At 42.9% G+C, this 27,305-nt stretch overlaps 1 protein-coding gene and 1 long non-coding RNA gene across 3 annotated transcripts in view; one reads left to right on the forward strand and one right to left on the reverse strand.

Annotated features, from left to right (window-relative positions):
• LOC309353577 (transmembrane channel-like protein 2) overlaps positions 1-27,305 on the reverse strand; it is a 134,017-nt gene that overhangs the window by 38,266 nt on the left and 68,446 nt on the right. Inside the window, exons 2-5 of one of the 2 annotated variants that reach the window (XM_081882953.1) lie at positions 6,762-6,967; positions 4,936-5,026; positions 3,231-3,312; positions 952-1,058 (exon numbers count right to left, since the gene is read on the reverse strand). In XM_081882953.1, coding sequence (XP_081739079.1) covers positions 952-1,058; positions 3,231-3,312; positions 4,936-5,026; positions 6,762-6,967 — 486 coding nt within the window. Of the gene's footprint in view, positions 1-951; positions 1,059-3,230; positions 3,313-4,935; positions 5,027-6,761; positions 6,968-27,305 lie in introns of those variants that run through there. The other variant, XR_014161939.1, reaches the window with a different exon arrangement.
• The window catches only part of LOC309353640, a 103,357-nt gene that overhangs the window by 17,146 nt on the left and 58,906 nt on the right, over positions 1-27,305 (forward strand). The window contains exon 3 of the long non-coding RNA XR_014161957.1: positions 6,851-6,967. This is a non-coding gene — a long non-coding RNA (uncharacterized lncRNA). The remainder of the gene's footprint in view (positions 1-6,850; positions 6,968-27,305) is intronic.

Below are 27,305 nucleotides of genomic sequence, written 5' to 3' on the forward strand. Positions count from 1 at the left end.
TTGTGAAGTAATCTTTGTTTGTGCTGTGCTGTGTGTGTGTGTGTGTGCGCGCGCGCATGCAAGAATTCAGAATGATGGGGCTGATAGATGATAGCAGCAAGATGCTAGGGTGAATTTGATAGCTCCATGCAGAGAAATGTGCTGTTGCTTCCTGCACATATTAAAATTAGGAAGCAATGTAAGGTGGGGTCCAGGGTCCCGACTAAGGTTTGTAAGGGACCCCTGGACAATTAAGTCCAGTCAGAGGCGACTATGGAGTTGCGGCGCTCATTTCACTTTCAGGACGAGGGAGCCAGCGTTTGTCCATAGACAGCTTTCTGGGTCATATGGCCAGCATGACTAAACCACTTCTGGCGCAATGGAAAACCGTGAAGGAAACCAGAGCGCACGGAAATGCCGTTTACCTTCCTGCCACAACAGTATCTGTTTATCTACTTGCACTGGCGTGCTTTCAAACTGCTAGGTTGGCAGGAGCTGGGGATTCAAACCGTTGATCTTCTGATCGGCAAGCCCAAGAGGCTCAGTGGTTTAGACCACAGTGCCACCCCTGTTTGTATCCAGTGCTGTGAGAGCAGAGTTCTGCTTTCCTCTCCTCTTCCTGGGCACTCCAAAAACCTGCTTTTGAGGGTCCCCATGCACATAAAAAGCTGCCTCTAGGCCACTGGCCAGTCTGTTTCAATATTGCCTACACAGTGAGGCAGCAGCTGTCCCAGCTTTCAGACTGGGGTCTCTCAACGTACATGGAGAATGAACCTAGAACCTTCTGAATGCAAAGCTTTCTGCTCCTGAGCGACAGCCTTTCCCTAGAGGTCTGCCCTGGCGTTCTATATACATTGTGTTAAATAGCCCATGTAGGTGGTATGGCTTATTGCAACATGAGCTGATGCAACTCAATGTCTTCTGGGTCCAAACCCAATTTTTTTTACTGAGGATTATTATTTCCATACTTACCTCTGGAATTATAACTAATCCAAATATCAAGCCAAACAGGACCAAGTTCACTCCATACATCCAACGTAGAAATATGAAATAGGAGGCCACCGAAGAACCAAAATGACCTTTAATAATGAGAAGGCGTCATTAGAAAAGTGCTGAGTTCAGACAGAATTTTCTGTGGTACAGGTACATCGTTCAGCCCGGACACTGGGATCCAGCTCCAAGGGCCTTTTGGCGGTTCCCTCATTGCGAGAAGTGAGGTTACAGGGAACCAGACAGAGGGCCTTCTCGGTGGTGGCGCCCTCCCTTCAGATGTGAAGGAAATAAGCAGCTATCTTCTCTTTAAAAGACATCTGAAGGCAGCCCTGTTTAGGGAAGTTTTTAATATTTAATGCTGTATTGTTTTTAACACTTGATTGGAAGCTGCCCAGAGTGCCTGGGGAAACTCAGCCAGATGGGCGGGGAATAAATAATAATAATAATAATAATAATTACACACAGGGCTGGCCCAGGATGCTTTGCCACTGGAGGCAAAACCTCGCCTCTGCTCCCCACCATAACTGTGTCCGTCTGCCATGTCCTGCTCCTGGCTGCCTTTTCTTCAGCCTGCCGGCAGCTTCCCAATTTATCTCACAAACCATGCCTGGCTCTGACACACTGAGCAGGTGGCCATCCTCTTATCGCTGGTGAACTATCAACACTCCCGTGTCAACCTTCATTCTGTCATTCTGCCTTTGGTGCCGGGTAGCTTTCTAAACTGTAAGTAAAGCCCTATAACAACGGAGGCACCTGCCACTTAACGTTCTCCTTGCCTGATGCTTCTCTGCCTAGAGCTGTGCCTATAAGAGAGAAAGAAACTGTGCCCACATGGTTCTACATGCTTCAGAGGGAAAGGTTGTGCCCACACACTTTCTGCTTCTGCTGCCTGTATCAATGAGAGAAAGTGGCTGATCCCTGCTGATGCCTCAAGGGAAACCGACTGGCCATTGTGACTGCATTCAGATGCAGTCCAGATCAGGAGTGCCAACGTGGCCCTGTGACCGAGGGTGCCGGGGCCATGGGTGTCATGCCCTGGCACCATAATTTGTGGGTGCCCAGCCCCTTCATGGGGAATTTTGTGGGTGCTCAGGCACCCAGGGCCCCAGGGAGTTGGCACCTAGGGTGACAATAATGCAAGAAATGAACCATAGAATTGTGGAATTGGAAGGGACCCCCAGGGTCATCTAGTCCAACCCCCTGCAATGCAGGAATTTGCAACTGACCCATACAGGAATCAAACCTGCAACCTTGGTGTTACCAGCACCACACTCGAACCAACTGAGCCAGTGGCGTAGCGTGGGGGGTGCAGGGGGGGGCCGGCCACACCGGGCGCAACATCTGGGGGTTAGGGTTAGGGGGCACAAATCCACGGGTTAGGGGGTGCAAATTACTTGCCTTGCCCCGGGTGCTGACAACCCACGCTACGCCACTGAACTGAGCTATTGTGGCTCACAGCCATTTCCACGAGAAAGGTGCCTCTTGCACTCCAGATCAGGCAGAGGTTTCAACTTTTTTCTTGACCTCCCATCTTCTCAAAACACAAGTTTGGCGTCTCCTTAAGGCAAGGACACACCATACTCATGTTTTTGAGCACATGGGACAACTGCCCTTGCTGGCTTCAGTGAATAAATGGAAGCCATTGATGAGGAATAAGCAGCTAGCATATGAAAAACTGGAGAAATATCAGGGAGTCAACCTGAAGAGGGTTGTAGTTATTCCCATAGAACAATAAAAAACTAAATTTGAAGTGGTTTTTAAAACAACAACAACAACAACACTTTAGGACTAATATTAAAATCTTATTTCCTGCACATCTTCAATTACCCCTGTTTGTACTGGACAAGCAAAGAAATCAGCATATGCTGAAATCCTTGGTGCATTGTGATTGGATGTAGACAACAAGTTTTTAAGTGGTCAATAAGTAGCATTCTCCTTCCACACTGAGAACGAAATTATTAAGTCTGTTATCTTGAAGTTCTCCAAAATAAAGCATGCAATGTAGCTTTGAGGCTTGCTCTTTTAATGAAATCTTTTTTATCTGTACACTGCTTTGGAAACAGAAGTTGAAAAGCAGTGCTTAAACTTAGTAAACAAAAGAAGTGTTTTGTGAAACAGCGAGCACGGGATGTTTCAAATGAGGGAAAGGTCATTATGTTTGGGTTGTGATGTTAAGGTTGGTCTATGAAGATTCTTTTTAGGGATTCCAGAACAGTATTGACAAACATTCTATTAAATAAGTAGAAATGTTAACTTACTTTCCACTTCTTTTATCTTCATTTCCCATGGTATACATTGTGTCTTAAAATTGTCAAAATCTCTCTTGAACTTGACCCATTTCTGGAAATAAACAGAGTAGAAGGTAACGTTGCTCCGGCACTGCAGGCAGAATTGTGGAATTGTTAAAATTATTTATTGCTGTCCTGAAAAACTAAAGACGAGCCCCTCATCCAAAACTGCTGGATTTCAACTAGACAGTGACATTGAGCTCTTTTGATCGATGACAGGGAGAACAAGTGGACTTTACTTTGACTCTTCTTTCTAGCGGTATACTTTACCATTAGACAGAGTGAGGCTGCTGATTTTTGAGTGCCATGAAAGGGCAGCAAATGGACTGATTATTATTACTATTACTCCCAGGGAGAGGTGTATGTAGGTTGTTGTTTTTTTGTAGAAAGTGCCAGAATAACTTAACTGGCCTTGCATACTCTGAACCTTGACCTGAAAGAGGCCATTTGCTTCTTTGCCTTTGACAACAAAATATGCTGGAAAGCCCTCTTTAAAGTGAGGAGACACCTAAGTACTGTAAGGAATCCTTGTTCATACTGCCTTCCCTATTTAGCAGCGGTTTGGTTCTTCCATTTATTTCAACATTGACAGTGCTTGAAATATGTATTTCAAGTACAGTGGTACCTCGGATTAAGAACTTAATTTGTTCCGGAGGTCCGTTCTTAACCTGAAAATGTTCTTAACCTGAGGTACCACTTTAGCTAATGGGCCCTCCTGCTGCTACCACCGTGTGATTTCTGTTCTCATCCTGAAGCAAACTCGAGGTACTATTTCTGGGTTAGCGGAGTCTGTAACCTGAAGCATCTGTAACCCAAGGTACCACTGTATGGCTTTAAAAACTCAACTTCAACATTTTTAATTCCTGCGCTTGCATTTTCTTTCTTAAAAATATTACAAACAATACAATAATACGGAAGAATACAAAGGGGGTACAAAACCAAACCAAAACCAAAAAGATAATATAAATAAAATTACACATATAATCCACCACCCACCCTTGACTCCCCTTCACCACATCCCGATTTCTGTTATCTATTATATTGAATCTTTACATTATATTCCTTATCTGGATTATCTTTCATTTCTCATTTCAAACATCATTCTTCTTGTAAACTCTACAGTCTTAATCTATACATTTCAACATATTGTTTTTTGATCAGTGTTTATCTATGTAATCTTCAAAGCATTTCCATTGTAATCTTAACTTTTGATTACAGTAACCTTATGGCTGCTGTAAATTTTGCCAGTTGTATATAATGACTCATTTTACATACGCTTTGGAGGGAATTATTTCACTTTTCTATTTACTGGCTAATACTGTTCTGGCAGCTGCTGTAGCATACAGGAAAATTACTTTCTTTTCTTGTGGAATATCTTTCCCCAAAAGGCCCAGTAGGTAAGCCTCAGGTTTCTTTTCTATGGGGCTCCTAAGCATCTTTTTTATTTCTTCATGTATAATATCCCAGAAACGTTTTACCTTTTTGCAGCCCCACCAGATATGGTACATCGTCCCTTCCAATTCTTGACACTTCCAACATAGTTTGGATTTTAATTTGTAAATTTCGATGATGTCAAGTACCATCTAAAAACATTCTCATGAAGTGCAGCAGCAAAAATGCAACATACAAATTATGGGAAAACCTTACATTCATCAGAGTTCCTCATGTCGCTTACCTTTGCCATCATCATTTTGTAGGCATACAACTTTTTTCCTTTGCCTTTCCCCAAGGCACCTTCAAACTTTTCAACAAAAGCTTGAGCCTCCCTAATTTAAAGTTTGAAAAGGTGGTTATATGAATGACAACAGCAATAATAATGCATCTCTGGAAGTTGGCAGAAGCTTTAACACTTACCGTTGTGTTGACCACAAATTCAGTATAACCACTGAAGTCACAGTGTTTGAGTTCTAAAGCAGTGCGAAGGCCTGAGTTTCACCATGAAGGAATCTGAAATCATGTCTGCTGTCATGTTATACAAAGGGGTTCGTATCCAACATTTCTCCTCTGTGATGATATTTACACTATAAATGTAAACTGGTTTAATTGCCACGGTTTCTTCTCTCTCAACATTGTGACTTGGTCATTGTTGCATCATTGTCCATGAACAACTTTCTTAGTAAGATGGCAAGCCACGTTATGTTGAGGTAGTCCTCTCTCTGTCTCCCTCCCTAGTTACGCCAACTGACAAACTCCAAATGTCAGCTGACCAGTTTACTCAGATTTGGAGCTTTCAGTGAGTACTAAAGGATGTATCTTCACCACAAAACCTACATTTTTTTCATGAGGGGTTACTGATCTACATGGTTCTCTGTGGTCCCTTGAATTGGTGGGGGCATTGAAGTTACTGGACATGACTCACTTGAGTTCACTAATTTCAGTTGGTTTACTCTGAGTAGGGCATAATTAACCACAACCCTAATTCCTTATGTTGTGTTTCCTTGATACTTTAGCATTTAGTAACTTGCCCTGCTTTCTCTTCTAGCTCTACATGTGGGTCTTTGTATGAAATAATTTGGACATCATTTTGCACTATATATTATTATTATTATATTATTATTATTATTATTATTATTATTATTATTATTATTATTATGAAAAACATGCTGCCAATTTTTCAGTTGAAATTGATGGTGAATATAAAATAACCCACAGTTCAACTGAATCATAAATCAAAATATCAGCAGAAAAATCAAGACTATAATAAAACAAAATGACTATTAGATAAACATCAATATGCCCAAAAGAGAAAATATTCAGCCAAGGGCCTTCTTAAGCAGCCATAATGAACCATTAGGTTTTAAAACAGTTAATGTACACATGAAGCCTTATACTGAACCAGACAATTGGCTCAGTTGTCTGGTCTGAGTGGCAGCAGCTGTCCCAGGCAGAATGCTCTCCTCTCACCTGCTGAGATGCCAAGGGCTGAACTTGAGACCTTCAGCAAGCCAGCTGTATGCTGTAGCATTGAGCTTTAGCCACTCCCTGATGCTGGCCAGTAAACATTATTAGCTGAGGGCACATTGCGTCATTCGCTGGAAGAGCCTGGCAGCTGTACTCCACAAAGCAGTAATTGGTGCATTATGTTTCTCCTAACTGCTTCCAAATGTCTAACACCTGAAAGCTCTTGGGAAAGGATCACTGTGATTCGTATATATAGCAAAAAGCATAAATAATCAAAGAAGAGCAGAGAGCTTACTTCAACAAGGTTTCTGAAAGCCAGGCATTTAGGCCTGTGTGTTTTAATTGAAGCAATAAAATGAGCCAAAGCTGGGTATCAGTCGAAGAGATTTCTACTCATCATCTGGCCTTCAGTTACAAAGACCGATAACAGATTCCTGCGTTCTTCTTGTTAAGGCAACCGATATGGCAAACATTGGTTGCTTTCCCAAAGTGATATAGTGGCTGCAGGGCAGTTTCTGCCATTTTGAAAGAGAAGCCTAAACACATACCTATCCCTTGTGAAAATGGACATCACTGGGGGGGGGGAGTGTTGCAGGTTACCTCAGCACAGCTAATTTCTTTGCCATCCGCCAGGGTTTGTTTCTCATGATCGAAATGAGTTTCTTCTTCTCCTCCACTTGCTCCTTTAGCTTGGCCAGTTCCTCTTCGCATAGAGACTCATCGTCTGAGGAGTTGGGAGATGAGGAAGAACTAGGAGCAAAAAGAGAAGACCGGAACCAGGGACAGTTCATTCCTTTGTTCATGTGGTGAGTGCTTTGAAACCTTGCATGTATCAGCTCATCAAATGCGTTCAGCTCACCATGTGCAGTCACTGCTCTGCACAGGGTCCAGTGTTTGGTGTTCCATTGCAAAAACAGGAGTAGGACATGCAAAAATACTCTGCATTTGATGGCAGGTGTTGACCATGGATAGATGGATAGTTTGGCATGTGTCACATACTTTGTGGCTGTTGTGAGTTCAGTAAACATGTGATTTGGCTATAAACATGTGATGTGATGGTAGATGTAAGATACTGGGTGACTTGGTCAATATTATCCATTACTGATAAAGGATGGAAATGAGGATGAAAAGTGGACACTGATGCCTGAATACACAACAGACTACAGTGGTACCTTGGTTCTCAAACACCTTAGTTCCAAAACGCCAAAAACCCAGAAGTAAGTGTTCCGTTTTTTGAACATTTTTCGGAAGCCGAACGTCCAATATCCAGCTATTGTTTCCAGGGCGCCTGCACCAATCAGAAGCTGCACCTTGGTTTTCGAACATTTTGGAAGTCAAACGGACTTCCAGAATGGAATTAAGTTTGGTGCTTTTGTTTTTGCTATTTATTTTGTGTTTTTGTTTTTGAGGCTTTTTCGGTTAGTTTGTTTTTGTGACTGTGCGGAACCCAGTTCAGCTACTGATTGATTGATAGATTGTGTGACTGCGGAAATGCATAAAAGCCCCCCATCCAAACAACGACTATCATCAGTGCAGGTAAGAATTTTTTTTAAAAAAATTAATCATCTACAATACTGTCTTTTTTATTTTATAGTACAGTACATTGATTATTGCTTTCATTTTATGGATCAATGGTCTCATTAGATAGCAAAAATCACAACAGACTACAGTGGTGCCTTGGTTCTCGAATGCCTTGGTTCCCAAACACCAAAAACCCAGAAGTAAGTGTTCCAGTTTTTGAATGTTTTTCAGAAGCTGAACGTTCAATGCGGTTACAGGTAGGTAGCCATGTTGGTCTGCTGTAGTCGAAACAAAATAAAAAAATTCCTTCCAGTAGCACCTTAGAGTCCAACTAAGTTTGTCATTGGTATGAGCTTTTGTGTGCATGCACACTTCTTCAGATACATTGAAACAGAAGTCACCAGACTCTTATATATAGTGAGAGGGTGGGGAGGGGTATTACTCAGAAAGGTGGTGGGAATGGGTGATTGGCTGATAGGTGTGGTAAACCTGTTGATGACTGTTAATGACTGCAGTTGGTCTTACAGGAAAACGCAAGGAGTGAGATGGCTAAAAACAGCATTTTAGTGGTTAAGAAAGCCCAACAGAGACTCCATCTCCTCAGAGTATTGCGAAAGAAAGATGTCAATCAATATTTGATGATCTCCTTCTACCAGTCCACAATAGAAAGTATCCCTTCATACTGCATCACAGTGTGGTATGCTGGTTTGACATCAACTGATAGGAAATGCCTACAGAGGGTGGTGAATACAGCACAAGATATTATGGACTGTCCCGTGAATCTGCTGGATGAAATAGCGGAAGAACGTTGCCTCAGGAGAGTGAGGAAAATTCTCAGAGATGATTCACACCCTGGCCAGCACTTTCTTGATCTCCTGCCCTCAGGCAGAAGATATAGAAGCATGATTAGTCGCACCAACAGGGTAAAGAACAGCTTCTATCCGTGGGTTGTTAGACTGCTGAATGAAAAGATAACAACAGGGCAACTGACTTTCGGGTTTGGTGTGTGTGTGTCAGTAAATGAGTAATCTCACTGTATACAAGTTGTACAAGTGACAATAAAGTATTTCAATTTCAGTAATGAGATAAGAATCCAATGTCTCTATTCAGACCAGGTCTCCCCATGGTTTAAAGTTTGGTAATAAGTTGCAATCCAGCAACTTCTCTTTCCAGTCTATTTCTGAAATTCTTTTGTAATAAGACAGCTACTTTGAGATCTTGTATAGAATGTCCTGGGAGACTGAAGTGTTCTCCTACTGGTTTCTCTGTCTTGTGATTCCTGATGTCAGATTTATGTCCATTTATCCTTTGACGTAGGGTTTGGCCTGTTTGTCCAATATAGAGAGCTGAAGGGCACCGTTCAATGCGGTTGTTGGCTATTGTTTCAGGGGCCCCAGAGCCAATCAGAAGCCGCGCCTTGGTTTTCGAACATTTCAGAAGTCAAACAGACTTCCGGAACGGATTAAGTTTGACACTTTTGTTTTTGCTATTTATTTTGCGTTTTAGATTTTGAGGCTTTTCCGGTTAATTTGTTTTTGTGATTCTGTGGAACCCAGTTCAGCTACTGATTGATTGATTGATTGATTGGGTGACTGCGGAAATGGATAAAAGCCCCCCATTCAAACAATGACTATCATCAGTGCAGGTAAGAATTTTTTTTAATCATCTACAATACTGTCTTATTTATTGTATAGTACAGTACATTGATTATTGCTTTCATTTTATGGATCAATGGTCTCATTAGATAGCAAAATTCATGTTAAATTGCTGTTTTAGGGGTTGTTTTTAAAAGTCTGGAACGGATTAATCCATTTTGCATTACTTTCTATGGGAAAGTGTGCCTTGGTTTTGAAATGCTTTGGTTTTGGAATGGAATTCCAGAACGGCTTAAGTTTGAGAACCAATGTACCACTGTATTTGCATTACTCCTGAAAGGCACACATCATTAAATCTCAATTTATCTTCGTGAAGTACACAGAAGTGGTGCTGGGAAAGCAATGGACTCCACAGATGTTTATTTTGCTAAGAAAAGCAGTGATTTAAATGTCTGTGTGCCACTCAGAACTGATAGAAAAGCATAGACTTTTTGTAAATAGTTATCTGTACTCAATGCCCAAATATCAAAGTCCTTAAGCATATTTTGTGGTCTTTACCTCTCATCTGCATTTTTCTTTTTCTTCTTCTTCCCTTTTGTTTTCTTGTTTGCAGCATCTTTTTGCTCTTTGCTGGAAACAGTTTTTCCTCCCTTATTCTTGCCTTTTGCTGTTTCCTCCATTTCACTTTCTTCATCTCCAGCAACATCACCCCCCACTTTCTGATTTTTCTTTTTATTTATTTTCTTCCTCCTGGAACTCTCTCCATCATCCTCTTCACTTTCATCGTCAGCATCCCTCTCATTTTCTTTTTTTGTTGCCTTAGCAGTTTCCTTTGTATTCCTCCTTCTGACTATCGTTTCATCCTCTTCCTCATCTGTATCTAAGGGAGAAATGCTTGTTTTCACTAAAACTCCCATCAGTTAATAAGGAATAGCCTACTAGTACAGACAAGTAATCAGATGCCTGAATAAACATCCTCAATGACTGTCGTGGTCTCTGGATCAGCCTTGCTTTTGTATCACACCACTATAACAAACTTGTGCATCTATCATAACAGTCAGTCAAGTGCCCTAAAGGTTAATAATACTATTATTTCAAGTATGTTAGGAGGGACTTTTAAGACATTCACATGGTAGGCAATACCACGGGTGATTCCCTTATAGGAAATTTGTGGATTATTTTTTTTTAAATTGCTAATTACAATAACTGAAAACAAGCAGAATAGACAACACCAACAAAAAACCAGAAAAAAACCAGCCACAAATGAAAAAGGAAAAATATCAATCCATAATACAAAAGTCCAAACAAAATTACATATAATCTTGACTACAAGAAAGAAGATTCCGCCTAAACATTAGGAAGAACTTCCTGACAGTAAGAGCTGTTCGACGGTGGAATTTGCTGCCAAGGAGTGTGGTGGAGTCTCCTTCTTTGGAGGTCTTTAAGCAGAGGCTTGAGAACCATATGTCAGGAGTGCTCTGATGGTGTTTCCTGCTTGGCAGGGGGTTGGACTCGATGGCCCTTGTGGTCTCTTCCAACTCTATGATTCTATGACTTCCCTCCACCCGTATATGACTTCCTTCTCTCATTTTAAGTTTGATTGTTGTGTTATTTATATTGTTTTACCTTTATACCTCTTATAACCAATTCCTCCTTATCTTTACCCTGCAAACTTCATTCACTGCATATCAATATATTTATACCAGAACAATCTTTTTTCATACCATATACCCTTGAACGAAGAACGGTACACTCCTATCTGGGATGGTTGTCCTCTTCCACCGAGTGTGCAGCTTCAGGAGGGACGCACATGGAGCGGTGAGGAAGGAAGGGGACACCCACCTAGCCAGCCAGATCAGCCGATTCAACCCTGGCGATCAATGGGGTGACAGATGTCACAGCCAGATTGCCCTCACATCCATATTTTTTCATATACGCCTTTACACAATCCCACTCTATCAGTTTTTGGTTTGTTTCTTCTCTTATCACTGCCGTAAGTCTTGCCAAAACTATAAATTTGTGAATTTAGTACTCCATTGCAGCTCCACTCCCATGCTTAGCCCTCCAGGATGGATTTAGTAGTTCACCAGTGCCACAGCACAAAAGTATCAATGCAGTATTACAAAGAACTCCCTAACTGCAAGTGGAGTTCATTGGAATCAGCTGCCTTTGAGTGGTGATGGAATCTCTTGGCTCTCAGGTGAACGGGTGGGCATGCATCTGATAGGATACTCCAGGTCCAGCACACTTTGATTCTTCTTTTGGGATGAAGCACAGTAGACCCTCTACTTATGGCCGTCTCTACTTGGGCCCAATCCAAGTTGTGACCATGGGAACCCGAAAGTAAATACTGGGTTTGCTGTGATTTGCGCACGTGCAGATGAGGCTGCAGAAGCATGCTGCCGCCAAATGTGCCTGCACACAATGGCGCTTCTACCAGCGACCTGGATCGACCTCCGGAACTGATTACGTCTGTAAGTAGAGGTTCCACTGTAGATGATCTGCTGTACCCCTTCCAAACCATTGACATTGTCAGTTACACTAAGAATGTTTGACTCAGCCCATAGAATAGAATCCCACTCATTTAATAGGCAAAAGTACTTCCTGATAAGAACCAGAGACTGTGTATTAAGGCAGAGGTAGCCCATGGGCTGCATCTGGACCTGCAATTTTATTTTTTTTTGCTCCTCCAATTTGTTATTTTGATTATGCCTATGGTCCTGCACTGTTATACCATAATGCAGTGTTTCCCAACCGGTGTTCCGCGGCACACTAGTGTGCCGCGAGACGTTGCCTGGTGTGCCGTGGGAGGGAGGCGGGCGAGTCGGATCTCCCCCCGAGAGCGCAAGGCTTGCGGGCGGCAGCTGGCAGCGCGGAGCACGGGGCGCCCTTCGGAGGACGCCCCGTGCTCCGCGCTGGTGTCGGCAAGCCTTGCGCACCCGGGGGATCTCCCCCCAGGAGCGCAAGGCTTGCGGGCGGCAGCTGGCAGCGCGGAGCACGGGGCGCCCTTCGGTGTTGGCAGAGCGCCCCTCGCGCCAGGCAGACACGGGCCAGCCCCACAAGCTCGGGGGACAGCGGGGAGGTGCAGCACCGCCATCCCACTGTTCCCCGACCTGGTTTTGGGGGGGGGGGAAATAAAGGAAAAATTTTTTTCCTTTATTTCCCCCCCCCCCAAAAAAGTAGGTGCGTCCTATGGGACGGAGCGTCCTATGGGACGAAAAATACGGTACTTACTATTTCATAATAAAGTAATTATAAAATACTTTCTTTGTGTTTATTTGATGCCTATTAAAGAGAGTTACTTTATATATAGTCAATATAGGCACAGAGTTAATTTTTTAAACATTTTCTAATGGTGGTGTGCCTCGAGATTTTTTTCATGAAACAAGTGTGCCTTTGCCCAAAAAAGGTTGGGAAACACTGCCATAATGTCAAAAGGGTGTGTGTTTTTGTAGCCTTCCAAGAGCCTTCCACCCCAGTTTTTAGTTTAAAAACCATTTCCATTTAGACAAAAAACAAAAAAACTTTATGCATGTATGCATGTAATGATTGCTCCTATGGGTCTTCCATTATCATGCCATGATGCCAAAAAATTGTTTTGTGGGCTCCCAAGGAACTCCCAAATTTGCCCATGTTTTACAATTCTTATTTCCCCCTTAATAATATATATATGTTTATACTGACCACCCCACGAGTTCCCAGCTGCAATTGTGTGACACCAAAATATTTTCATGGAAGGGGAAAGATTTATATAATCAGAAGAGAAACCAGAGCATTTTTGAATGCACCCCACTGCCACCCCCAGTTCCTTTTGGTCTCTCTTTTGGCCCAAACCATCAGCCTGAAAATGATTAGCCACCCATTTTAAGGCAATCACCCCCACCCCCACCCCACCCCGACGGCTGGCAATCACTGAACAATTGCTTATGTCACTGCCTGTATGCATCAGTTTACAACCTGCATGTAATTCTTGGGAAAATAAATTCTTTAACACCATTAAAGGCAGCTGCTATTAATCTATCATTTACCTTCACTTTCTGAGTCGCTCTCCAGTTGGCCATCTATCTCCATCCCGACTGCAAAACAGCAAATGGAAGGATCACGTTTATTGTTAGTACTTCAGCATAATAGTAGATAACTCATAAAAGGGGGTGGGGAAAACATCTGCTAACTTTGGGCTAGAGAAAAATAATAATGATGATGATGATGATGATGATGATGATAATTTATTTATATCCCGCCCTCCCCAGCCGAAGCTGGGCTCAGAGAAGCTAACAACAGTAAAATAATATAACATTCTAAAATCATTTCATTATATAAATCAAGTTTAAAACCATGTGCAATTCTATTTTTTCCTGCTTTGCTATTCTTAACAGTGTGCAAATTACTGATTTGCTTTTTCTTGCAAAGGAATCTCAAATACATATTCATTGAGCATTGGGCATGAATTTAAAGCCAAGTTGTTTCCCACAAAGTCCAAGAAATGGTGACCAAATACAGGTGATTCCATACAAACCATGTTCCATAATGACCTCTAATTCACATTTCTCCTTCTTCTTCTTCGGCATCTTTTTCTCTCTGGCTCGAGGATATTATGGCCACCAGTTATATATATGCAGTTGCGTCCTAGGCTGCCTTCTTCGGCTACCTACTGCTGTTCACAAAGCACTGCCGTCAAGTCAACTTGCAACTACTTGTTCTCCCAGACATTGTTCTTCTGTTACACAGCCGCTTCAGCTTACAGACTGCCGGCTGAGAGGAGATTCGCGGTACCAATCCTATCCAGCCACTTTCAGCTCTGATCTCTTTTCGACACGGAAAGCACCTGTTGGCATTACATTGCACAACATTACTTAAACATGAAGAAAAGCCCTTTGCAGAATGCTCTGCAATGTCTTTGGAGAGCAATGCAAATTCTAGTGTACACAGCACTGTGATGGCTTGAGGATCTCATTCGTGGCAGAAATGTTTGCCAAACCCTTTGCCAAACTTTGTTCCTAGAGGGGCTGGGCCCATGACGCACAAGCCCCAGATCTTTTTATCTAAGGGTCTCCAATATTTCTGGGTGAATTATGAAGAAATGGAGCATATGGAGCGTATTAAATGAGCATAATGGAATTGTTCCAGAGCAGAATCTGTTGGAAAATTGGGAGCAAATGAACAGATTTGGGGTGATCTGGGTGGCATTCAGATTAAAAGAAGAACTTAGTGGACCACAAGAGTACTTCAACACAGAACCCTTGGCCCACACACTGAATTAAATTTCTGTATCACAAATTAAAGTTTTTGTAATATAGTTAATATTGAATATACACAATAGATTTAATTGAATATATATAATTAATTACAAAATGCAAAAGCAGGTGAAGATTCAAGTGATGTCGTACGTATATGTAGTCATCATAGGAGCCAACTCCTAGTTGCTGAGGTCCCTTTGGCTCCCCCAATAAAATATTTGAGGGGGCTGCCCCCCACGTTGATGGGCATTGCCATTCAAATGGTGTGCATAGACCACATCTTGGGATCAGTTATGTGGGGTGGGGCTTACCTGCCCCTCCCATATTTTATTGAAGTTGGCATCCCTGGTAGTCATGCCATGTTTCAGTGCCCTCTATTGGCACTGAAAGCTATTGCTTCTGATACCGTACTCAAGGTATCAAGAGATGATCATACTTACATTTTCCCCCCTAATAGTTTACGTTGTTGCTGAGGACTGGTAAAAAATCGGCCTCGTGCAGCCCAAAGGCTGTGGGTTGGGCCACCCTGTGTTACACCATCCTTGTGCGGCCTCTCGGAAGCAACTGGCTGGCCTTTATTGGAAACATATTGCTGTGTGGTAGATGGATTTTTGAACTGATGGAGTGGGCAGGAATCTTCTTATATCCTTTAAATCAGGAGTCAGCAAACTTTTTCAGCAGGGGGCCGGTCCACTGTCCCTCAGACCTTGTGGGGAGCCGGACTGTATTTTGAAAAGGGAAAAAAATGAACGAATTCCTATGTCCCACAAATAACCCAGAGATGCAGTTTAAATAAAAGGACACATTCTACTCATGTAAAAACACGCTGATTCCTGGACCATCCGCGGGCCGGATTTAGAAGGCGATTGGGCCAGATTCGCCCCACCGGGCCTTAGTTTGCCTACCCATGCCTTAAATGATGCATCCTTTGTATGGTAGTCCTTCCTTCATGGCACAGATAGATGGAGATGTAAATATTCTGTAGAATCTGTCCAGGCAGGATAGAAGACATGATGGTGCGTGAGAGCAGGAGAAAGAAAGGGTCATGATTTAGCAGGGGCCACTGAAGCAAAAAATAACCACAGGCAAGACAATAGCATCTGCATTAGAAGATGGGACATACACACTAGGGATTGCTTAATTAGAATTCAATGAACAATTCAAAATAAGATACAGTGGTGCCCCGCAAGACGAACGCCTTGCAAGACGGAAAACCCGCTAGACGAAAGGGTTTTCCGTTTTGGAGGCGCTTCGCAAAACAAATTTCCCTATGGGCTTGCTTCGCAAGACGAAAATGTCTTCTGAGTTCCTGCGGGTTTTCCCCCCTTCCCCCCTTTTTCTAAGCAGCTAAGTCACTTATCAGCTGATCCGCTAAGCTGATAAGCCGCTAAAAGCCACTAAACCGCTAATAGCGCTAATCCGCTAAGCTGTCAATGGGCTTGCTTCACAAGACGAAAAAAACCGCTATACGAAGAGCCTCACGAAACGGATTAATTTCGTCTTGCGAGGCACCACTGTAATTTCTTTCCTATTTTTTCTCCCTCTCCCCTCATCAAGTACAGACCTTGGGGTCTATGTAGACCCGCATGACAGAGAAGAGGCCACGTCTGCAGTACTGAGGGCTAGTGGTTGTTTGTCAAAGGAGACCTAGAAGATCGATCTCCTAAACCACAGGTGTCCATGAGGTCTCTCACCTTCATTTTTATTGCCTCACACACCGTCCAAAGCCGAACGTGGCTTTCTGAAACGGTTCCCCGTTTATTCCCCTGCTCAAAAGGAGACCCTGCCCGAAACCTTCCACAGATAGTTGGTACAGATTTATGCCTTCAGTGTGGCTCATAATTTTACTCACCCGTTTGTTAAGCGGCGAGCATTTACATCTTCTGTTTTTTCCACTCAGCATATGGGATTAGTTTTCCTAGGAGGATAAAATGTCTTGCTGCCTTTCTTTCTTCCTCAGAGTTATGGGCTGATAACTTAACAGATTGCTTTTTTTGCCTCCAGAGCTTGCTCTGTGCAAGATATAAATTAGTAATGTGCAACTGCGAACCTAAACAATTACTTATGTAAATGTCAGACTAGTGTGCAGAGCATGAACAATTTGCAGGGCTGTAGCAAGGCATTGGGGATAACTGGACTGGATTACACAGTGGGTGGATCGGAGGGTGGCAGAAACCACCTCTCTTTTTTAGTGGACACCAGCACTTTCCAAGTTACCTTATGATTTTTAATAAACTTCAGACATCAGGGTTTTCTGACCACTTTGTACCCCCTCCCCTTTACGTTGTGTTAGCAGAGAAACTGCAACTGGATCCTGAAAGCACACACAACAGACTCCTTAATATTTAACCAGATAGTGTTGCCTTTCTTTCTTCGTTTTTGGTTAACATAAGGCTTTAGCTAATTAATCCTTGGGTTACGTTTATTCAACATTCAGCTTGTCTATAAATAATCCCTAGCTGAGCAGGTTTCCCAGTGCTAATACTTGATTCCTGCATATTCACAGAAATATGCAGCTCCTTTCCCCCCCCCCTTTTGCTCATTAGACTTTCAGTGGTTGATGGTAGCTATGTGTTCCAGGTACGCAATCTGAAGTGCAGGCATTTGCCTTGAAAGCCCTACAAGGCTTAAGATCTATGTACCAGAGGTTAGAGTGGGAGGTTGTCCTCTAGGTCCCTGAGGTAAATTGAGACAGAGAGCCTTCTCAGTGGTGGCACCTCATTTTTGAATTTCCTCCCTAGAGGCACCTTTGTGGCACCACCATTGCTACCTTTTCAATAAATATTACACACACACACACACACACACACACACACACACACACACACTTTGTGTGACTGTACATAAATCTTTAAATTGATTGATCAATTAAATACTTTGCTAGGAAGAAAATGAAGACCAGTTTGGAACCAGTCAAATTTTCCAGTGCAGCGCCATCTGTATGTGCTTAATTTGTTTTAAAACCAAAGTGCCGTAAATCAAGGAGGCCCTACAAACTCATTCCCTATTCTAGAAGCCCTGCTGTCATATGTATGTGTGTGGACAAAGGGCTAGTTGTGGTAAAGGCACTTTTCCTGTTCCCAAAGTTCCTCCATATTATTTCTCCTCTTTCAGCCTTGCCTCAGCCACCTTCTGTATAGCTCCCACGAAGCCTCGCACATAGAGAACAATTCCTAAATTTGTCTCATGAAAACCATGGGACAAATTTATTAGATTCTGGCTATGTTCATGCACACAGACTGATGCCTATAAACAAGTGTGATGCTGCTGTCAGTGGCATCCCTGTTCTGAGACTTGTTTTGGGAACTTAAGAAGAAAAGTGCTGCTGCATCTGATCAGACTTGATCCGTCCAGTTCAATATTCTTTTTACAGTTATGGCCAACCAGATGCATTTGGGAGCTCACAGGCATCTGGAGATACTATCATGGACTATAGCCAGCGACAGACCTAGAGACAATTAATTTACCTAATCCTTTTTATAAGCTACCTAACGGCTTTAATATGTGCTTGGAACTCCCATATAAATGTGTTAAATTGAATTTTCTCCTAAAAAATGCCATCAAGGTCCAAACCACATGTTTACTAGCAGTCCCTCCAAGTGCCCCTATTTTCCAGGGACAGTCCTGGATTTACAGAAGCCGTCCCGGTTTCTGAGTTGATCCCTGAATGTCCCGCTTTTCCTTAGGACGTCCCTATTTTCATCAGAGGGTTGGAGTCATGCTGGAGGGTATGGAGTTTTGCCACCGCTGAGCCAAGGAGATAAGTAACTATACAACCTTTAGAAGACTTCTGAAGGCACCCTGTGTAGAGAGTTTTTTTAAATGTTTTATTATTTTTTATATATGTTGGAAGCCACCCAGAGTGGCTGGGGCAACCCAGTCAGATAACCAGTGTCAGCCATGAGTTGTGAGTGGAGTGCTAGCAAAGATAAGAGTCCAGGAATCCAGCCATATTTACAGGATTTATTGCTCCTTTGAAGCTATGTACAAGCAGTTCAAAAGTTCGACTCATTCATGGTGGGTCAGTTGTCCCGACTAAACTTCCTTTCGATTTTCCCCAGCATAACCACCTTCTAAGCCCAGCCCCCCTCCTTCCGCTCTGACGAGAGTGGCTTGTCCGCAGAAGTGCCTGCCCCCTCTCAGATTCATTACCTCCTGACAGTTCTTCGTCACCCTCCGCGTCAGGGGCGCCGACATAAAAAATATTGGGGGGGGGCGGGGGCCCATACCGACTTATAAAAAATATTGGGGGGGCCAAGACCTCCAAACCGCTGCTGCTGGGGGAACGAAAGGGGCGAGCCCCGGGCCGCCCCGACCTTAAGTGAACCTGTGAGGGCCCGCCCTTTGCGGCAGCCGATTGGCTGCCGCCGTGGGCGGTGAATATTAATGAGCTGGGGGAATCCCCGCTTCTCGCGGGGCTGACGCCAGCCCCGTGAGATTGTTGATGGGTCGAGAGCCCGCAACCCCACCCCCTCTCTAGATCGGGAGTGGCTTTGTTTTAACTCATTATTGAATGTATTTTAAAAGGTAACTATCGTCAAACAAGGAAAATAAAAAATACCAACATAATTTTGTGATTTTACAAAGCATAATATAACTAATAATTTTCTTAAATTATTGGGGGGGCAGAGCCCCCCCAAACGAATTTTTGAGGGGGCTCGGGCCCCCTCAGGCCCCATGGAGTCGGCGCCTATGCTCCGTGTCCAAGGAGGAGCAACTACTTATTAAAGGAGCTTTCTCCCGGTAAGTTCCCATTCTCTCCCCCTTCTCTGGCTCCAGTTCCCTGACAACCAGTGTATAAATAATATTATGATGGTGGAATAGGATGTCCCTATTTTCATCAGAGAAATGTTGGAGGCTATGTGCTGGATATATAGCATGTATCCTCATAGGTAGCTTTTTCTGACTTAAATACAAAGGCATTCGGGTGCGTGTCTTTTTTTTCCTAGAAAGGCAGAATATGGCTTTACCATTGTTATAGACCCATACTTATGTTCAGCTGGAGAAATGAGAGAACACTAGAGTATCCGTTTCTATGTAAAAAAACAAAACATTTCCCCTCCTTAACATAGGGAAGGAATGCTTGAAGGCACACCCTGAACATATGGCCACTTCTGTAAAGTGAATTTTGGGGGGTGTCCCCTAACAACACTCAACAGCTTTAAACTACAGTCCCCAGAATTTTGGGGGCTCTTAGAAAACGTTCCATATGATCTAAATCACCCACACTGGGCAAAAAAATTCCTGCATTGCAGGGGATTGGACTAGATCAGCCTTTCTCAACCTTGGGGCCCCAGATGTTGTTGAACTACAACTCCCATCATCCCTACCTAGCAAGGCCAGAGCTCAGGGATGATGGGAGTTGTAGTCCAACAACATCTGGGGACCCAAGGTTGAGAAACATTGGACTAGGTGGTCCTTGTGGTCCATTCCAGCTCTACACTTCTATGATTCTGTGATTCAGGCACTGGATAGAATGACTTCACCAAGAAAGCAATTAAGAGCTCCCTCTTGTGATGGCAAATTTACATAGCAAAGACCTGCTTGCAAAGAACCCTGTGTTCTGCGATGATAATCCTGGATTTGCCCCCTCTTCTTGCAGAGCAAGGTGTGACTCTCCTATCAGGACACCTACTGGGTGTGTTAGAAAGTTGGTGGGGCTCTTTAGGTGATTGACAGCGGGGCAGCCGAGGGGAGAAAGTGTTTTGAGCAGCTGCGAGAATCAGTTAAGCCCTATTCATGCATTGAAAGCGGCTGGCAGAGCTCCCCTGCCTCAGTTTCGAACATCCACATGTTGAGCGTTGATGTCTGAGCTAGAAAAGTTTGCATACATAGACCTCTCCATGAATTGGGGCCCTGTACAGTCAGGGGTTCAGCTCACTGGAAACCCGTGTGTAGACAACCCCCGCCCCCAGTTCAACCGTCCACACCGGACCCATGTAACCTTAAAGGTATGGCCAACTCTTTGACTCCACTGCCCTTTTCACAGTGTGGACCCATTTTATGAATTAACATATTTGAGGTGGGAATCCATAATGGAAGTGAGGTTAGAATCTGGGGGAGGGGAGGAGAAAGAAGAAAATAGATGGGGACTTTTCAGTTGTTTATAGTCTCAGAATTTACAGTTAACAGGTTTAAAAATTCTGGATTATGTGTTTGAAGGGAAGAGTTAGGCAAGCTGTCTTATTTTTCTCCCAATATAAATAGAAACTTCAAGAGCTGGGAATTTTGATCACAGACTGAGACAGATGTCACTTCCTGGGCATATATTCAGTATGTGCCTTCAAGCATTCATTCCCTATCTTAAGGAGAGAGAGAATTTTATTTTTACTTGGAAACTGAGACTCTAGTATTCTCTCATTTCTCCAAGACAAGTATGGATCTGTAATAATGCTGTGTATGTGTGTGTAATATAACCTCACTTGGAGGTTTTAAATTACAGTGGTACCTCGGGTTACATACGCTTCAGGTTACATACACTTCAGGTTACAGACTCCTCTAACCCAGAAATAGTACCTCGGGTTAAGAACTTTGCTTCAGGATGAGAACAGAAATCACGTGGCGGTGGCAAAGTGGCAGCAGGAGGCGCCATTTGCTAAAGTGGTACCTCAGGTTAAGAACAGTTTCAGGTTAAGAACAGACCTCCAGAACGAATTAAGTTCTTAACCCGAGGTACCACTGTATATATCTCAAATAACAAATAAAGAAAACCTCGCAACTTAGGGTCCCACAAGAGTTTTTTCTTCCAATAACTGCTACAAATACTATGAGGTCTAAAAATATGTTATATATTGTCGTCCTGACCATAATACGATGCTTAGCTAGATTCTGAATTCTGTGTGTGGATCATGTTTTGTGATGCTTAAGTCCAAGGTCATGTAATTTTACCAAGTAGTTTTACTATCCATTCTACACATTAATCACAGGTAAGCTGCCCTAGTCAATTTCTCTTAGCCACTCCAGAGTTAGCATCTTTGCTCAGACACACACACACACACACACACACACACATATATATATATATATATATATATATATATATATATATATACCCAATATTGCCTGCTTTGACTTGTAATGGCTCCCCAAAATCTCAAGTAAAGAGCTCTCACATCACTTGCCACCTGGTCTTTCCAACTGGGAATGCTAGAGATGCTTACTGGGGACCACTTTCTGGCAAAGCATGTGCTGTATTACTGAGCCACATCCCTTCATTAGAAGGGGAAATTGCCTATTCTATATAGAAGTCAATTCTTGGATACGTGACTCAAGGTAAAGGTAAAGGGACCCCTGACCATTAGGTCCAGTCGTGGCCGACTCTGGGGTTGCGGCGCTCATCTCACTTTATTGGCTGAGGGAGCTGGCGTACAACTTCCGGGTCATGTGGCCAGCATGACTAAGCCGCTTCTGGCGAACCAGAGCAGCGCACGGAAACGCCGTTTACCTTCCCACCGGAATGGTACCTATTTATCTACTTGAATTTTGATATGCTTTCGAAGTGCTAGGTTGGCAGGAGTGGGGACCGAGCAACAGGAGCTCACCCCGTCGCGGGGATTCGAACCGCCGACCTTCTGATCGATACGTCCTAGGCTCTGTGGTTTAACCCACAGCGCCACCTTTGTCCCATATGTGACTCAAGAGGTAGACACAAATTGAACCCCAAATCTGTAATTAAGTTGAATCTCGACAAACAAAAATAGCTCTGATTTTATGAAAAGTTGCAATGGTTGAAATATTTTGTCATGGAGTTCTACCCAGGGTTCATTTCCTCCAAAGCACTTACGACTGGGGGTGTTTCTGTTCTTGCATTTAATTCTCCCTCTGCCATTTGTTTATTGCTTTATTGAGTTACGCAGTTCTCAAACTGACCGGCCCAACTGAGTGCTCTTATTGCTAATCTCATTGAGAGAAGCATCAGAATATCTTCCCCTCTGTAGTTAATCCAATTCACTGAGGGAAATGTTGCATTCTTTTTACCAGCCAGTCAAATATGTATGAAATGACAGGATGAGAAAGCGTTTCTTACCAAGTAAAGCATACTCCCGTTTGGTGTTTTTTTTAAAGAAGACTTTTCATTCTGTGAATATATGAGCCAGAAATGCCTGTGGAGATGTTGTGATATAAGCAGTATGAGTTTTTGCATGGCCTGCAGAGTATCGCCGATGTGACTGGATTATCAAAATCCTCCCCTGTTCTCCACATACAAAACCCAGAATTATCTTAAAATGTGCTCATTGCCCTTCACTCCTTCTTCATATATATATAATTAGAACATTGCAATGTTATTAATAATACCCTGGGATTAACACCTTTTGTGTAGAAACTTCAGAATCATATACAGAGGAAGACTTACTATGCCTCCTGGGTAGAGAAGAATTTACTAAGCAAATTACCCACAGGTTCCTGTGGAGAGTGACAGAAGAACTGATGAAATAATCAAGGATTCTACTCTCAAAGATCTAGTAAAAAAAAAAGTTATTAGATCACTATGTATTGTATACGGAGAAAAAAACAAATATAAAGATAGATTATTGTCCCTGAATAAGGAAACGTTCTCTGCTTTCTAAATGCATTCAGTAGGAGGCATATATATGTATTTAGGAGGCATATATATGTATTTAATTTTGACTGATTGTTATAATTGTGTACCATCTGGCAACGGATGGATGATCAGGGTCTTAACAAAGGGGCTTTATTTTTTTATTGACTGGAAATCTTTTCTCAGTCTGGGCGGGGCAGAAAAATAGCACTTGACGTTTGACTGCAGACGGAGTCTAGAAGAAAGAGGAGGAGATAGGAGAGTCTAGTTGGGCTTGGCTTAATTGAATGAAGCATTAGGGGGAAATAATAATAATAATAATAATAATAATAATAATAATAATAATAATAATGATGATGATGATGATGATGATGATGATGATGTATTATTTGTACCCCACCCACCTGACACAGTTGCCCCAGCAATCTAATGATGATTAGTGGTTATGCTGTTTTCTTTAGGAGTCTGCTTGCTTCCAAAATCATTCATTTTGTGTGTGTGTGTGTGTGTGTGTGTGTGTGTGTGTGTGTGTGAACAAAAAGATAAAGACGCAGAATTGGATAAGATGATAGGAAGGATTCGAAACCTGCGGGACCAGAGATTCACAGAAGATTGGAATAAATATGCGAACTATTTGAAGAACAATTGTAATCAACAAATTACACTAGTAGGACTAGAAGAAGTTTTGTAAGGAGGAATATATGAAATATTGCAAAGAAGATAAAGAAGAGAGACATTAGTTATGATATTTAAAAGTAATAGTGAAGTAAGAAATGTAAATAAAGTGGGGGGAAAATTAGAAAATTTTCAGATGTGACTGATGGAAGTAAAAAAAAATTGTATAAGATGTAAAAGTATGTTTTACAATGTTGAAAATTTTATATATATATATATATATATTTGCTTTCGTAGATTTTCACGGGTACAGGAATGCAGGTTTTGGTGTCCTCGGGTGTCTTCCCGTGTAAAAGTTGGGGTGTCTAGGCGACGTTTCGACGAGGTCTCACTCGTCATCTTCAGGCTGGTGCTTTCGGCTTCTTGTTACTGGAACAGAGCAGGATCTCAGTGTTTGAGTTCCTATAAATACTGTTGAGGGGGTGTGGTGTATAGCCTCCAATGTTCTGGGCAGAGAGGAAGTTCCCAGGCTAGTGTGCCTTTTCTTCTTTTGTTCCTTAATTACTTGAGGGATATCTTGAGTGATTTCTTGAGTGATATCCTGAGTACCACTTAGGTGGGTCATTAGGTGTGGATTAGTTGCTAAAGTCTTTGTGTCTTGACCTCTTGAACTTTGTGAAGAGTTTTTCTGAGAAGATGGCTGTACTGCACTTAGTTGTGCTCTGGCTTGGCTTCGTGTATAGGGGCGAGCTGTGGTTTTGTGGCCTGTGTCAGCCAGATCTGTGTAGGGATTGCAGGGGGGTGCAGCATCCGGAGGTGCCACCATGGTTTGGCTACTGGATGGTGTCTGTAATTTATCTGTGGAGAGGGTCTGGGTTTGGGTCTGGTGTGGTTGATTGGTGATAGCGTTCTGTGTGCCTCTGGATCTGGTGTCAGTTTTTGTGGGGAGGGCTAATTTCCAGATGTCTGGCAAGCGGGATGTGTCGTCACGCTTGTTCATGTTGTGAGGGTGTTTCTCTATCTCGATGGCTTCCATGATTATTCTCTTGTGGTGATGTTCCATGTTAAAGAGCAATTTGGAATCTGCAAAATTAATTTCGTGTCCTGTTTCTTTCATGTGTTGGAAAAGAGAGGAAGTTTTTTCTTCTTTTTTGACGGCATTCTTGTGTTCTGCGATACGTGCATTTATTCGTCTGTTTGTTTGTCCAATGTACGTGGCTGGGCAGACTTTGCAGGGTATTTCATAGACCCCTTGGTTTTCCAACTGGATTTTATCCTTGGGGTTTCTGAGGATATTGGCTATTTTTTGGTTGGTGCAAAAGGCTGTTTTGATATTGTGTTTATGGAGGATTTTGCTAATTTTATCTGTAGTGCCCTTGATATAAGGAAGGAGGGCCATGCCATTGTTTTCTTCTGTGTCTTGGTTTTTGGGGGGTGTTTCTTTTTGGATTAGCTTCGTAACCCTGTTTTGCTGGTATCCATTGGCAATTAACACATTTGAGAGATTCTGTAACTCAGTTGTCAAGTGGTCTTTGTCAGCCAGGCGTTTGGTTCTGGAGATGAGAGTCTTGGCTACGGAGTTTATTTGTGCAGGGTGGTGGTGTGATTGTGCATGTAAGTAGCGGTTGGTGTGTGTTTTTTTCCGGTAGATAGTGTGTCCTAGGGAGCCATCAGGTTTTTTGTAGATTAGGACGTCAAGGAAGGGAAGTTGGTTGTTGGCTTCTATTTCCATAGTGAATTGTATTTTGGGGTGTAGGCTGTTGAGATGTGTGAGGAAGCTATCCAGTTTTTCCTTCCCGTGTGGCCAAATTACAAAGGTGTCGTCAACATATCTGAGCCAAAGTTTGGGTTTGTGTTCTGACTTGTCTAAAGCATTGGTTTCAAAGTGTTCCATGTACAGGTTTGCGATGACCGGTGAGAGGGGTGATCCCATAGGTGCTCCTTCTATCTGTTTGTATCTTTGTCCATTGTGGATGAAGTACGTGTTGGTTAGGCAGTGGTTGGTCAGGTCCAAGATGTATTCGGGGGGATTGTATTTGTTTTGAATGGCTGTCAAGGCTTCATTAATGGGCACTTGTGTGAAGAGAGATACAACATCGAAGCTCACAAGTAGGTCATTAGGATGTAGGTTTTGCTTCTTTATTGTTTCTATGAACTGGAAGGAGTTTGGAACGTGTGAAGAGATGGATTCTGCATAGGGCTGAAGTTGCTTGGCGAGAAATTTAGCGAGATTTTGTAGAGGTGAGCCTATGGAGCTGACTATTGGTCTGAGTGGTGTTCCTTCTTTGTGTATCTTGGGGAGGCCGTAGAGTTTGGGGCATCTGGATGATTTTTCTCTGGGGATGATTCTTAGCTGGATTTCTTCACTGATAGGAGAGGCTTTTATTTTGGATTTGGTGGTTTTTTCCAGATAGGTGGTGGGATCTGTTTTTATAGGTTGGTAGGTAGGATCTTGGAGTAGGTTTGATAGTTTTGCTTGGTAGTCCGATGTGTTCATTACAACAGTGGCATTACCTTTGTCTGCTGGGAGAATGATTATGTTGTTGTCTTTCCTCAGGTTGGTGAGTGCTTTCTGTTCTTCTTTGTGTAAATTGCTTCTGGGTGGTTTGCTGGAGCAGAGGATGTTGGTGACTTCAAGTCTGATTTTATTGGCTTCATCTGGGTTGATTTTGGTTAGGCTAGCTTCGACTCCGCATATGATGTTTTCCGTGGGGATGCGTCTCGGGGCGACTGCAAAGTTGAAACCTTTGGAGAGTACTTTGGTTTCAGTTGTGGTGAGGATCCTGTCTGATATGTTATGTACTGTTTGTTTCATGGGTTGTTGTGGAGGGTGGCTGGGCTTCTGGCGTTTCTCTAGTCTGTGGAGTTTGTTGGTGTGTGTGTCTGTCTTATGTGAGGTCTCCGTTTCAGCTCTCCAGACGGCTAGTTGTTTGCATTTGTCCCAGAGTGCAGGGTGGATTTTGTTACAGAGTTTGAGGTGAAGAGTGAGCAGATCTTTGTTGGTTTGGTTTAGTAGGTATCTTTTCTTGTGTAGTTCGTTTCTGATTAGGGATAGTTCAGTTCGTTTCAGGATCCTTTCGGTAGCTGGGGTTTTAGAATGGAATTTAAGTTGGAAGCATGTGGGAATTAAGTTGTTGTCTCGGCAGTTGCGTAGGAACAAGAGATCACATAAGATGGTGGCTCTTCGGACTTCTAGTTTCTCGTAGGTTCTTGTCAGCTGGAAGGTTTCCTCCCCGTAGAGGTGAGATATTTGCTTTCGTAGATTTTCACGGGTACAGGAATGCAGGTTTTGGTGTCCTCGGGTGTCTTCCCGTGTAAAAGTTGGGGTGTCTAGGCGACGTTTCGACGAGGTCTCACTCGTCATCTTCAGGCTGGTGCTTTCGGCTTCTTGTTACTGGAACAGAGCAGGATCTCAGTGTTTGAGTTCCTATAAATACTGTTGAGGGGATGTGGTGTATAGCCTCCAATGTTCTGGGCAGAGAGGAAGTTCCCAGGCTAGTGTGCCTTTTCTTCTTTTGTTCCTTAATTACTTGAGGGATATCTTGAGTGATTTCTTGAGTGATATCCTGAGTACCACTTAGGTGGGTCATTAGGTGTGGATTAGTTGCTAAAGTCTTTGTGTCTTGACCTCTTGAAC

Source organism: Podarcis melisellensis (assembly GCF_964234715.1).
Source record: "Podarcis melisellensis genome assembly, chromosome: 12".
Lineage (NCBI taxonomy): Eukaryota > Metazoa > Chordata > Lepidosauria > Squamata > Lacertidae > Podarcis > Podarcis melisellensis.